This window comes from Schistocerca americana, chromosome 1, assembly GCF_021461395.2.
Source record: "Schistocerca americana isolate TAMUIC-IGC-003095 chromosome 1, iqSchAmer2.1, whole genome shotgun sequence".
NCBI lineage: Eukaryota > Metazoa > Arthropoda > Insecta > Orthoptera > Acrididae > Schistocerca > Schistocerca americana.
Window position 1 is genome coordinate 61,126,850 of NC_060119.1, and position 13,684 is coordinate 61,140,533.

General features: G+C 40.0%; 1 protein-coding gene across 3 annotated transcripts in view; it reads left to right on the forward strand.

Annotated features, from left to right (window-relative positions):
• LOC124547995 (anaphase-promoting complex subunit 1) overlaps positions 1-13,684 on the forward strand; it is a 374,510-nt gene that overhangs the window by 184,275 nt on the left and 176,551 nt on the right. For all 3 annotated transcript variants that reach the window (XM_047125147.1, XM_047125148.1, XM_047125149.1), the window contains 2 exons: positions 7,572-7,718; positions 12,759-12,926. In XM_047125147.1, coding sequence (XP_046981103.1) covers positions 7,572-7,718; positions 12,759-12,926 — 315 coding nt within the window. The remainder of the gene's footprint in view (positions 1-7,571; positions 7,719-12,758; positions 12,927-13,684) is intronic.

The window sequence follows — 13,684 nt, forward strand, 5'->3', positions numbered from 1 at the left end:
ATTCAGTGTAGAAGGTGCTGGGTGGCACATGTGGCATTCCTTATTTATAACGTTCCTAACTGCTTTATTTAACAACATTAATATTTATTTACCTGTCCCTTTAGATATGATCTGCATTTCTGCAATGAAGTTTTGAACTTTCAATGCTGATTATCTAATTTTGTCTGTCTGTAATATTGTATTGCTCAGTTCATTGATGCTGCAAATTAATATACATCCCTTATACAACAGCTGACGTGAATTCTATTTACTATGGCATATGTAACACTGCGCTACTGCGCACGATACTTATTAAAGCCTGTACTATGGTAAGTTGACAGGCTTCACCTTATAAGAAAGGATTTTGGTGTATATTTTGACCGCGTGTACCTGAATGGAGGCTAAATCAGACTTCCACCCACTCAGTAACAACAATGATACGTCAAGCAAGTCTGATGTGCAACTACACGTTAGGATGGACAAGAAACAACACAGCAGATGCTACCAATTTGTTAATAAAACGGTCGCCAGCCTAATTAGGCATTAACTGAGTTTCTTCCCTGTACAAGTTGATGTACGTTCATACAAAACAACACGTAATAACACTGCATACTATGGTAAATTTTAGAACCAGAAAATTTACTGAACTAATGATTTCACTTTCTGTACTAATATGGACAAGCCATAAATACGCAACAATACACTATAATGTTTACTATAAACTTCGTACTGTCTATTGATCTGATTGATATCGGGCATAGGTTACCCTAGAAATAGCACTTTCGAAACACACATACAATGTCAATTTTGAAAAAGGTAAAACACTAATAAATTTTGGTTTTATATTGACTTTAACTTTGCTGTTCAAATCAATTCAGTACACTTCAGAATTTAAATGAATAGAAAAGAAAAAAAGGGGGGGGGGGGGGGGGGGGAGGACCCTGAAACTGTTATGATCACCGTACTGAAATTTTTGATTATCTAAATCGATAAGCACTCAAGATTTCCAATATATGAGTTACTACTCTTTTTGTCTTATTTCTTGCTCATTTATCTACCATTATTTTTGTCTCAAATTAATTAGCCTTCATTACTAAACCAATTTCAACATCATCTTCCAACTTTGTCAGACCTATATTATTTGACTATATATTCATTAACAACAAAGTTCTTTAAACATCATTCTAACATAGATAGGTCTGCAGGTAATTATTATTAACAAAAACTTTAAACCTTCATTTCGGGACACTCGGATTGCACAACATATGGAAAGGACCCAGTCTAGGTTAGTGATGAGGATAATTAAATGATAGGACAGTTCTGGTAAAAGTTAAGTTGTTATTGAACAGTCAGGAACAAAAGTAACACTGGTCCACACGAATTCAGTACTAAAAGTTTCAACCTGTTCGTATCGATGCGGTGGTCGGCAGGCGGCGAGATGGCGAGGCGCAAAGTACACATACAAGCACAGCTATGGCTCGTGATGTATCGGTTCTTTAAACATCATTCTAACATAGATAGGTCTGCAGGTAATTATTATTAACAAAAAGTTTAAACCTTCATTTCGGGACACTCGGATTGCACAACATGTGGAAAGGACCCTGTCTAGGTTAGTGATGAGGATAATTAAATGATAGGACAGTTCTGGTAAAAGTTAAGTTGTTATTGAACAGTCAGGAACAAAAGTAACACTGGTCCACACGAATTCAGTACTAAAAGTTTCAACCTGTTCGTATCGATGCGGTGGTCGGCAGGCGGCGAGATGGTGAGGCGCAAAGCACACATACAAGCACAGCTATGGCTCTTGATGTATCGGCACTTTACTTCTTCATAGCGTCGCAATATTTTTCCATTTAGTGCCTATGGCATTTTGCCATGCTGTATAGTCGTAGGAAACGGCACATCCGAGGCTCAATGAAACTACGTCTTCCAGGAGAGCCTCCTCTATCCAGAGCGTGTTACTCAGACCGATGCCCAACTCCGACTACGACTGCTGAGCCCGTTATGCCGTGCTGCGCCCGTGTGCATTTTCCCGTGCTCGCCTGCCATCCACCTTTTACCGCTCTCCTACAGACAGGGTATTCACCAAAGGTTTTGCACTCCACATATCCTAATACATTGCCTACGTATGGACCAGACACACAATTACAGCTTTAACATCTTACAACAGTTTCAATGTTTATTACATTTCAATTCTGTTATAATATTGCTTGAAATTTGACATAAACATTAATATTCACATCGAAAATTGTTTACAGTTTCTTTAACATAATGACATGAAAAGAAAAAAGAAATGAAATCAGAACATCGCTTACACTAATTTATCGAAAATCAGAAGAAAAAATTATAATATGTACAGTTGTTGTTACACATACACTAAAAAAATAAGACTCACCATAAATAAGTTATTCAGTTGAGATGGAAATTAGTAGACGTGCATGTACCCAAAAAAAAAAAAAAAAAAATAATAATAATAATAATAATAATAATAATAATTCAGAAAAAATAGAAAAAATGGGACAATTTATTAAAGATACAGAGTTAAGTCCACCTATGACTTGTACGCGAGTAGTTATTTGGCTTGATGCTCCAAATGTTCTCACTTGGGGATGACCTAGGTAGGGTTTGGCAAGCACAAAGACAAGCAGTAGAAATGCTCACTGTGTGTGTGTGTGTGTGTGTGTGTGTGTGTGTGTGTGTGTGTGTGTGTGTGTGTGTATTATCTTGTTGAAATGCAAACCAAGGATAGTCTGGGGAATCTCCAGACGTGTCTTTGGCCTGGAATCTAAATGACTGGTGTAGAATTGTCTTCAGTGTTGAGTCCCATTTTGAACTGAGTGTCGATTGGCTGAGGGCATCAATCTCAGTCAGAAAGGAAGATAACCAAGGTCAGTAAACACAGTTTAAGTAAACAGTGTTTAAAATGTCTGTGTGGTACACCAACGTTAATCGCCAGGCAGCAAATGATCACCAGCCAACTGTGCATTTTACTGCAGTTAACACTGTGTATTGTAATGGAAGGTGCATTGGAGATGCAGAGATGTTAACAGATACATGAATTTGCACATGGCTGCCTATAAATTTTCTAGATAATCGCTGGTAACTGACATAATTTGTCTCATATGCTCTCATTTTTGTCAACAAGCAGAAGCATGTTTATACCTTGCTACTAGTCCATTCATTTATGTTTGGCAAAATAGAAAAAGAACACCAAACTTTTCAAAGTACAAGCTAGATATATCTCTCAGGTTGGTCAGTGCAAATGAACTTGAAAATAAAAGAACTGACGGGTGCAGTATAAAAGAAGAAATGTACAGCATCTTCTTTTGATCATCATTTTTTTAATTTTTTCCATTCAGTTTGAATACATACATCATTACATCATTTAAGTATAAATACCATCAAATATATGAATATAATAGAGGGAAAAATTCCACGTGGGAAAAATATATCTAGAAACAAAGATTCTGTAACTTACCAAACGAAAGTGTTGGTACGTTGATAGAGACGATAACAAACACAAACACACACAAATTTCAAGCTTTCACAACCTACGGTTGCTTCATCAGGAAAGAGGGAAGGAGAGGGAAAGACGAAAGGATGTGGGTTTTAAGGGAGAGGGTAAGGAGTCATTCCAATCCCGCACGCACACACGCACGCACACACACACACACACACACACACACACACACACACACACACACATATATCCATCTGCACATATACAGACACAAACAGACATATCAACGTACCAACGCTTTCGTTTGGTAAGTTACAGAACTTTTGTTTTTAGATATATCATCAAATATATGTTGAATAACACATCTAATTTTGACTTTTATGAAAAATGCATGTCTTCTTATTTCATACTATATGCTACATACAAAAATCGAGTTTTCATTGCAAACAAAAATTCATAATTATCAGTGTTTTGTAAAAGATTGTTAACCAAGATTGTAAATTAAATGCTACAAATTAATTTTTTGCGTATTTTTGTATTTTACACATCACATAAATGCTCACAGCATTTGTTTAAAGTCGGCCGGTGTGGCCGAGTGGTTCTAGGCGCTTCAGTCTGGAACTGTGCGACTGCTATGGTCGCATGTTTGAATCCTGCCTTGGGCATGGATGTGGGTGATGGCCTTAGGTTAGTTAGGTTTAAGTAGTTCTAAGTTCTAGGGGACCGATGACCTCAGATGTTAAGTCCCATAGTGCTCAGAGCCATTTGAACCATCTGAATTTGTTTAAAAATATATTTCTACATGGAATCGAATCCAGGTGTGAGTACGCTCACTACTGCACAGTCACATTGCCTGTCAAAATAAATCTATATTATTTCAGCAAGTTAAACAATCGCAATACTCAAAAAAAGGACTGAATTTCGCCCCCATCCCCAGAATGATCCCGAAACGAGACATTATCAGCGGCGTGCAAGAAGCAATACGAGGGCTTCCAAAGGAGGAAGCAGAGGAAGTCAGACGGGAAACTTGCAGAATATTCAACAGATCTCGATTACCTAAAAATAACATATCTGCGGAAGTACGAGCAGCTCTCCGATCCCTTAGAGATGACCCTGATATAACAATCCTACCAGCGGGCAATATTACAGTGCTATTAAGCACTGCCGAGTACCGGCAGAAAATAAACTTGCTGCTACAAGACGAGGCCTACAAGAGGCTGAAGAATGATCCAACCTTGATGATGAGTAGAAAGACGATAGCTCAGCTGAAGAAATCCGAATTACCTGAATCAATGAAGAAATGGCTGCACCCCAGAACGCCAGCGATACCACGCCTGTAAGGACTGCTGAAGATCCATAAGGAAGGGGTGCCTCTGAGACTGATTGTGGACTCCATCAACTCTCTCAGTTACAGACTAGCTAAATACTTAGCGACACTGCTCAAACTCCTTGTGGAACATTGCAGCCACCATGTGAGAAACTCAGCCGAATTTGTAAAAGTACTCAGGGACATGCAACTACAAAGGGAGGACCTACTCGTGAGCTTCGACGTGACATCGCTTTTCACGAATGTGCCCCTTCGAGACTCCTTGGCACTTTTAGCTCAGCACTTTGAACCACAAACTGTCAGCCTGTTTGAACACACACTAACAACCACCTACTTTCAGTGCAACAAGGAATTCTATGAGCAAATCGATGGTGTGGCCTTGGGTTTCCCACTGGCTCCTGCAATTGCAAACCTCTGTATGGAATATTTCAAGGAGGTGGCCCTCCAAACTGCTAGCCAGAAATCAAAGCACTTCTTCCACATTGTCGATGACACTTTTGTCATGTGGGGACATGGTAAATAGGTGCTAGGTGAGTTTCTGGAGCACCTCAACAGCATCCATCTGAATATAAAATTTATGATGGAAATAGAGGAAAATTGATGCTTCCCTGTCCTTGACATACTAATTAAGAGGAAAGCAGATGGTTCACTACGCCATGCAGTACATAGGAAGAAGACACACACAGACCGATACCTTCATTGAACAAGCTGCCACCATCCAGCATAAAGACAAACAGTACTGACCACCCTGGTACATAGGGCGTGCTCCATCTGAAACAAAGACAGCCTACCATCCGAGCTGCAACACCTGAGGGACGTCTTCCACCAAAATGGCTATAGTGAAATGCACATCAGCAGGGCACTTAAAAGGAAGAAGGAAGCAGTGACAACCCAAGAAGAAGGAGGAGGAGGAGGAGGAGGAGGAGGAGGACAATAAACAACTCGTGTTCCTTCTGTATGTGGGTCCACTCTCAGCCAAAATTGCACAACTTCCAAATACAATATCAAAACCATTCTCCGCCTACCACCAAAGACGAGGGACTTCCTAGGTTCTGCCAAAGACCTGCTGAAGCTTAACACACCAGGAATATACAGCATCCTATGGGAATGAGGTAAACCATACGTCGGACAAACACAGTGGTGTATATCTAAACACTGTGAAGAACATATTAGATGTGCGCGACTACGTCACACAGAAAAGTCGACCATAGCAGAACACAGCATAAATGAAGAACACACCTTCAACTTTGAAAACACCGATGCCGAGCCTCTGGCTTCTGGGAAAGTATTATCAAAGAATCCCTAGAAATAAGGATTCAAGACAACCTGGTCAACGGGGATGAGGAATACCAACTCAGTGCAGCATGGAACCCTGCGATAGCAGCATTCTGTTTGGAGCGGGTCCGTCAACATTCTCCACCACAGATGCAGACAGAATGCTTACACCGAGAACCAAACGTGGCCATTGGGGACGACTGCTACCCCCACTAACTCATGCATGCTGCTGGTCCACTGCAGCCTCCCGAAGTCTAGTGGATGGGGGGGTGTGGGGGGGTGGGGGGTGTGACCATGCATATAAATACCCCACTCTCCGTGAATCTCGACACTTCACCAGAATATTGGTGGTGTAACACTTCCCGAAACGTCGCGATGTATCAACCCTACCACCCAACTGGAGACCCCTGAAACCTTCATCAATAGTTTATGCTGGGAAATCCTACAGTCACGTATATGATTGGAATATTTAGAAGCCAGTTTTCTCGAGAATTTTTGAGAGTTGCATCAAACTTTGGGACAGGTATGTTTGAGTTTTGAACTTCATGTACCATGAATATAAAAAAAGATTACAGACATCTGACTGTTGTGTAGTCCACTTGTTAGAGGAAAATGGGCAGTGCAGTCACTTGTGGAGGGGCAATTTAATTCTACTCCTGGTAAGTCTGATTCATATGATTCATAAATTAATAAACTTTCTGCATTCGTCTTACATATAGGGTACAGCATACAATGCATTGAGTCTGTCTCACCATGTCAAAATGCGTGCCGTCTTAATAACGTATGCTTGTAAAACTCTGGTCATCTCTCGAAAATGGGGAGTGAGCAGCAATAAAATTTAACTGTTGTCAAATCCTTCATTTAACATTGATCGAGATCAGTGCATCAGAATTTTGCAATGAACAACGTGAAATGCCAACCTTACTACAGTTAACTTTTAGTCGATGTCAGTGCACTTAGTCGGATGATCAGCAAAGGTGTTCTGGTGACACTCTTGACAGCATGGTATACCAGTCTATTGCCCGCCACACAACCACAATCAAGAGTGCCATTTCTTTTCATAGCAGGACTTCTTTTGTTGCCATCCTTACAGCACAGTGATACATCGATGACATTCTGTGCCCGATTTTGTTGCCCTTCATGGCAAGCCATTCTGGGCTTACATTGGAAGAGAATGCCCATCTGCACATGGTGAGAGTTTCTACTGCTAGGCTTCATGCTTGCCAAACTTTGCCTTCGCCAGCGAGATCACCAGACCTCTCCCCAATTGAGAATGTTCGTGGAAACACATGATGGCTGTATTGTAGAAAGCAGGCAAAAATTTAATGTTGATGATGAGTGAATGTCTTCCTATGGTTTGAAGCAACTATTGCAGGCCACTTGAGGGTATATACTGTGCAAAATGAGCCTTCTCAGGAAAGAGACTGAAATATTTGATTCAAGCAGTAATTTATTTTGTCAGCACAACAAGCAAACAGTTTTTTTCAATTTTTTATGTATTATTAATGTAGATATGATTTTTGTTCATAGGACTTGAAGCTGAACATGCTGATGTCAGAAGTATTACCATCATTAGCTCAACTTTTGTACCAGCTTTCAAGTGACTTGAAACTGCCAGCATATGTTGATCATTACTGGAAGGATTATCCAACACTCTGCCCTGCCAAAGTACTGAAGGTATTGTCGTGTATACTCATTTTCCTTTTTATGTAATATACTTATGAAAGTGGAATTGAGATATTGCAGACCGTACACTTTACAGTTTAGTGTTACATGTTCGGTTTTACATGGGGGTATATAAGTCATTTACATTGTAACAACTATCTTACTTACTATAGCCTTAAAAGATTCCAAATATACATAGACAAGAAAAAAGTAGTGTGTAGATAAAAGGAGAAAAAAAAGGAGGAGTTAAAATGGCTGACAATATTGAGACATACGTGGGGTGTTCAAAAAGTAAGTTGAGCTTATATTTTTATGAAAAAATATTCATTGATTCATCAATATTCACGTTGTCCCCTTCAAAGCAATCCCCCTTAGATACAATACACTTGTACCTGCACTTTCTCCAATCCTTGAAGCACTTGTCGTAAGCACCATTTAGTACAGCCTTGAGTACTTCCAGCAATGCAGTTTATATTTCCTCAGTTGTTGAAAATCATCATCCTTTCATTGGTCTCTTCAGTTTTGGGAACAGGAAAAAGTCACAGGGGGGCCAAATCTGGTGAATATGGTGGCTGAGGCATGATTATTGTATTGTTTTTGGCCAAAAGATCTCTCACAAGCTATGATGAATGAGCAGGTGCATAGCCATGATGCAAAAGCCATGAATTGTTTTTCCACAATTCCCGAATTTTTTTTGTGTATTGCTTCTCGCAGACGGCGCATAACGTCAAGTTAATACTCTTATTGACCGTACGACATTGGGGCAAAAATGATGTGCTATGACACGGTAATTGAGAAAAACAAGAGCAAAACTTTACATTTGATTGAACTTGGTGTGCTTTTTTCGGTCTTGGCTCTGTGGGGTGCTTCCATTGGGATGACTGGGCTTTGGTTTCGACGTCATAACTGTAAACACATGTTTTTTCACTGGGTATGACCCTTGTGAGCAAATCAGGATCATCATTGATGTCATTCAAGAGCTCCTGAGTGATCCTCAGGTATCGGTTCTTCCGATCAAAATTGAGAAGTTTTGGAACAAAGTTTGCTGACACATTCTCATGTCCAAAACATCCAAAAAAATTGCATGACATGAGCCGACCAATTGCCAACCTCCTCAGCAACTTCTCTTACAGTTATTTGACAATTTTCCAAAACAATTTTCTTCACAGCTTCGACGTTGTCATCTGCTGTTGTGTGCTGGAGTGTCCTGAGCGAGGTTTGTCATTGGCATTTTCTTGGCCATCTTGGAAGAGTTTGTATCACTTGTAAATCTTTTTTTACTTAGAGCAGACTCATCATATGCCACTGTCAACATTTCAAGTGTTTTAGAGCACTTGATTCCATTTTTCACACACACACACACACACACACACACACACACACACACACACACACACACACACACAAAATTCATGCAAATTATTTGCTCCATTTTTTATAAGAATTGAAAATCTCCAAGCACACTAAAACACACCTAACCTTTCTATCTGTCAGAAACAAATGAAGTATGCTGTACACTTGAAACTGTGAACATACGTTCAGGACATGTGTACCAACATATCAAAAAGAAGATTGATAAGTGAATGTATGTTGCCCACACAATTAAAAAGTCATATTATTTTTGAATAGCTCTCGTAACAGTGTAGCTGGCGATTTCCTTGCAGACTACTAATGTGAATTGTACAGAAGTCTGTTTATTTTGAATCTTGTTTATATTTGTTATTCGTTCCGAGGCTCGTCTGTGTTTTGAAAGCAATATATGAAGACTTTCTTACTGGCTTGCAAGGCCTAATGCAAGAAAGGATTTTCTGTTGGGGTTGTCTCCCTTAGCCTTTGGAGTTTTTCCTCCACCACAAGGCATTGGTTCCCTTCTCATTTAATCCTCAGAAAGGAGGGTTTCCTCATCTGCCAGTTACACCGTTCCAAAGTCTTCCTTCTCTGCCATCGCTGCCATTAATGTCTTCACCCGTAACCCTGGGCAGGGGTTCAGTGTTATACACCACAGGATTGGGTCCCTGCCTGAACTCAGCCATCCTAGCACTCTGGCCTGCAGAAGTGTAGGATGCCCACCCCCGCGACTTGGACGCGCCAGACAGGAATTACCCCAGTGGAGGAATAGGGAAGGGGACCCTACCTCCCTGGAGCCAGGTTAATGATTGTGTATGGTGCCACAATCAAAGACAATCAAGACAAAAAGATGATTTTTGCAGATGATATGGTGACATGGGGTAATAAAGAGATAGATGTTCAGTTACAACTTGATGCGTGGAAGGAGATAAAGAAAAGGTATGGATTAAAAATAAATAAAGCAAGAGTGAAGTAATGGTATTTGGAAGAGAGAAAGGGATCAACGGAAACATTACCTTGAATGGAGAACCCCTCAAAGTGGTAGAAAGTTTCACTTATTTACAAAGCGAAATATCCAGGGATGGAAGAATAACTAAAGAAATTAATAGGAGGCAATTTCTACCAAACAATAAAACACCTGATTTGGAATAAAGAAGTTTCAAAAAAAGCAAAACTCCTTAGGTATAAGAATTATTACTTCCCTATTGTCACCTATGGTGGAGAAACATGGACAATGACAGAAAGGGACTGGAGCAGACAGCATGCAGGGGAAATGAAATTTCTCAGAGTAGTTAAGGGAAAAACAAAAATGGACAGAGTAAGGAATGTAGAGATTAGAAAGGACCTTAAACAAGAAAGTATGAGAAAAGAAATTGGAGAAAAAAGAGATTAAGATGGTATGGGCATGTTAAGGGGATGCATGGGCAGAAACTCCCCAAAATTGTGGAAGAACTAAAGATGGATGGGAAAGGACCTAGAGGGTGCCCAAGAACACGGTGGAAAATGGGAGTGAGAATATCTGTGGAAAGGAGAGGTGTGACCTGGCAGCAAGTGGAGGAAGAAAAGTGGTGGGGGGACCGAGCCAAATGGAGAGGACTTGTCAGCACCCAGACCCGGCAGTAGCTGGAGCGGGATCCGGATGTAGATAGATATATTTGTCAACAATGGTATTTAATAATATTATGTACTAATGTTTATATTGTCTTCAGTAACTTCCTTTGGCCTTAGTGTTTTCTGCTTCCACCTGTTGAGTCATGCCCTTCCTCTTATCCCAACATCTCCTAACTTCAGAAGACTGTGTGGCGATTAAATACTACTCATAGTATATGCTTTGCCTTCCTTTTTTCTCATAATACTGTTTCTGCCAGTTTGACCCTCAATCCCAGTTCTACAGTAGTTTCTATCTCTATTTTTTGTTGTCTTTATTTATCATGATTTTATTTGCAGTTTGTTGGTTCTTACAGTTTATCTTTGACATGTTGATTACCAACAACTCATTATTAATAGTGTTCTAGAATTTGAATCACAATTGCTAATCCGTTATCGCTTCTGAACCTTTCCATGCAGCATATAAGTCTCCTGATGCTTGTTTTGGAGTGACCCATTCTTTCTTACAATACTTTTACTTTTTGTGTTTTTAAGCATGCTCTCATGATGAATCTAGTATGTTTTGAAGAATACAAATGCACTGATGGAAAAAAATCACAACATCAAAAAGTAATTAATGTAAAGTAATGAAATTTTGGGAATACATTTGTCTATATAACATATTTAAGTGATTAACATTGCAGGATCACAGGTTAATGTAAGTGCGCGATAAATCATTGCAAATCTGAAATACTGGTACATTAATAACCAGTGCAACCTTGCATGCAATCATGCAAACATGGATATATTTGTGTTGTACAGGTGCCAGATGTCAGTGTGCGAGATGGAGTTCCATGGCTGTTGCACTTAGTTGATCAATACAGGTATGGTTAAAGCCGTTTGTGGATGCTGCTGCTGTTGCTGTCCGACTATGTCCTGATGTCCCATATGTGCTCTATTGTAGACAGATCTGGTGATCAAGCAGGTTAAGGCAACATGTCGATACTCTGTAGAGCACGTTGGGCTGCAAAAGCGGTACGTGGCCGAGTGTTTCCTGTTGGAAAACACTCCCTGGAATGCTGTTTCATGAATGGCAGAACAATGGGTTGAACCACCAACTGATTTACAAATTGGCAGTCAGGTTGCACGGGTTAATCAGGAGAATGCTCCTGCTGTCATACGAAATTGCACCACAGACAAAACTCTAGCTTTAGGTCCAGTATATCTAGCACACAGACAGGACGGTTGCAGGCCCGCAACTGGCCTTCCAAAGATCACACGGTCATCACTGGCACTGAGGCAGAGTCAGATTTCATCAGAAAACACAGCAGACCTCCTCCCTGCTCTCCAATGAGCTCTCACTTGACACCACTGAAACTGCAAGAGGCTGTGATTTGGTGTCAGTGGAGTGCACGCTGCAGGGTGTCTGTCTCGCAGCTGTCCTTGAAGTAACAGATTTGTAACAGTCCATCTTGTCACTGTGGTGCCATCTGCTGCTAAAATTGCTGGTGCGGATGCAGTACAATGTGCCAGGGCCATATGCCGAACACAGTGGTGTTCCCCCAAGTAGTGCCATGTGGCCGTCCGGAGCTTATTCTTCTTGCGACTGTACATTCTTGTGACCATTGCTGCCAGCAATCGTGTACAGTGGCTACATTCCTGCCAAGTCTCTCTGCAATATCACAGAAGAAACATCCAGCTTCTTGTAGTCCTATTACAAGACCTCATTCAAATTCAGTGAGGTGTTGATTATGATGTGTTTGTTGTTTTAAAAATATTCTTGACCAATATCAACTTACTACATCCAATCTCAAAGGTAACTAATTCTTGTGACTGTCACAGTGTGTGTTTGAAGCAAACCTGATTGACATCCTCATAGTGGTGCTGCTAGCGCCACTCTTACATGAGTGGCATGATATTTGAATAGACATCTTTCGTCTGTAGAAACACACCCACCAATATTCATTTATATCCCACAACTCCTCCTTGCTCATGTGACTTTTTCCATCAATGGATTTAGGAGTAAAGGAGACCACTCATTGAATAGCAGAATTGTTGAGTTATTGAGGAGGCGACTCACCGAAACTGTTTACTACATATTGTGTATTACTGTTACAGGAAAGCTATATATTGGACTCAGATTTGTCGAAACTACAGTTTCCACATTTCATACCACAGATGCCTCCAGATGTTTTTCATCATATATATAACATGATTATGGGAAGACCGACTGAGCCATTTCCTTACATAAGACAAGTTAACAGGAGAACAAAAGACATTGTTCAGGTAAGTCATATAATTTCCACATTCTGATTTTCAAAGAACAAGTAAAGTATTTATTTCTTGTGACAAATCTGATGTAATTTGTTATATGATAGCAACAGGTAGTTATTAATAGGTTAGAATATGTCAGAATGTGAATTTTTTTAAAGCTGATTATTTCCAAAAATTCTTCTGTAGTGAAATTATATTGGAAACGGAAGTGAGCAGTTGTCTAAATTTAGTTGTTTGTTGTATATGGGACTTAACTCGTAGACCCAACATAGGTGTAAGACACAGATAATTACTTCTACATGAGCTTAAACATGGTAGTGGGATAGCATCTGAGCAAATGAACACAGGACTCACAGTAGGTAGGAATTGGGTTCAGAGCTGTGTGTGGAGTTTGGGATTTAGATACACCCTGGTTTTCCTAAATCATTTGAGGCAAATGCTGAGATGGTTCCATTGGTAGACTATGTCCAGTCTCCTCCTCCCTTCTGCCTGTTCTGAGTTTGTGCTCTGCATCCAATGCTCTCATTCTTAATGGGATGTTAAATACTGATCTTTCTTCTTTTGGGATATCAGTGAAAGATAAGGGCATTAACACAATGCTTAAACTTGAAGCAGTTAATGAATGAAACACAAACTGATGAGGAGGAGAAAATACACTTCTGTACTGTAGCTCCTGAAAGTGAACTATGCAGGCACCACAAGTTAGAAAATGTCAGTAAAAATAAAAGCAAACCTAACTATTGCCGGATTGTAATGATGTATTAATAATA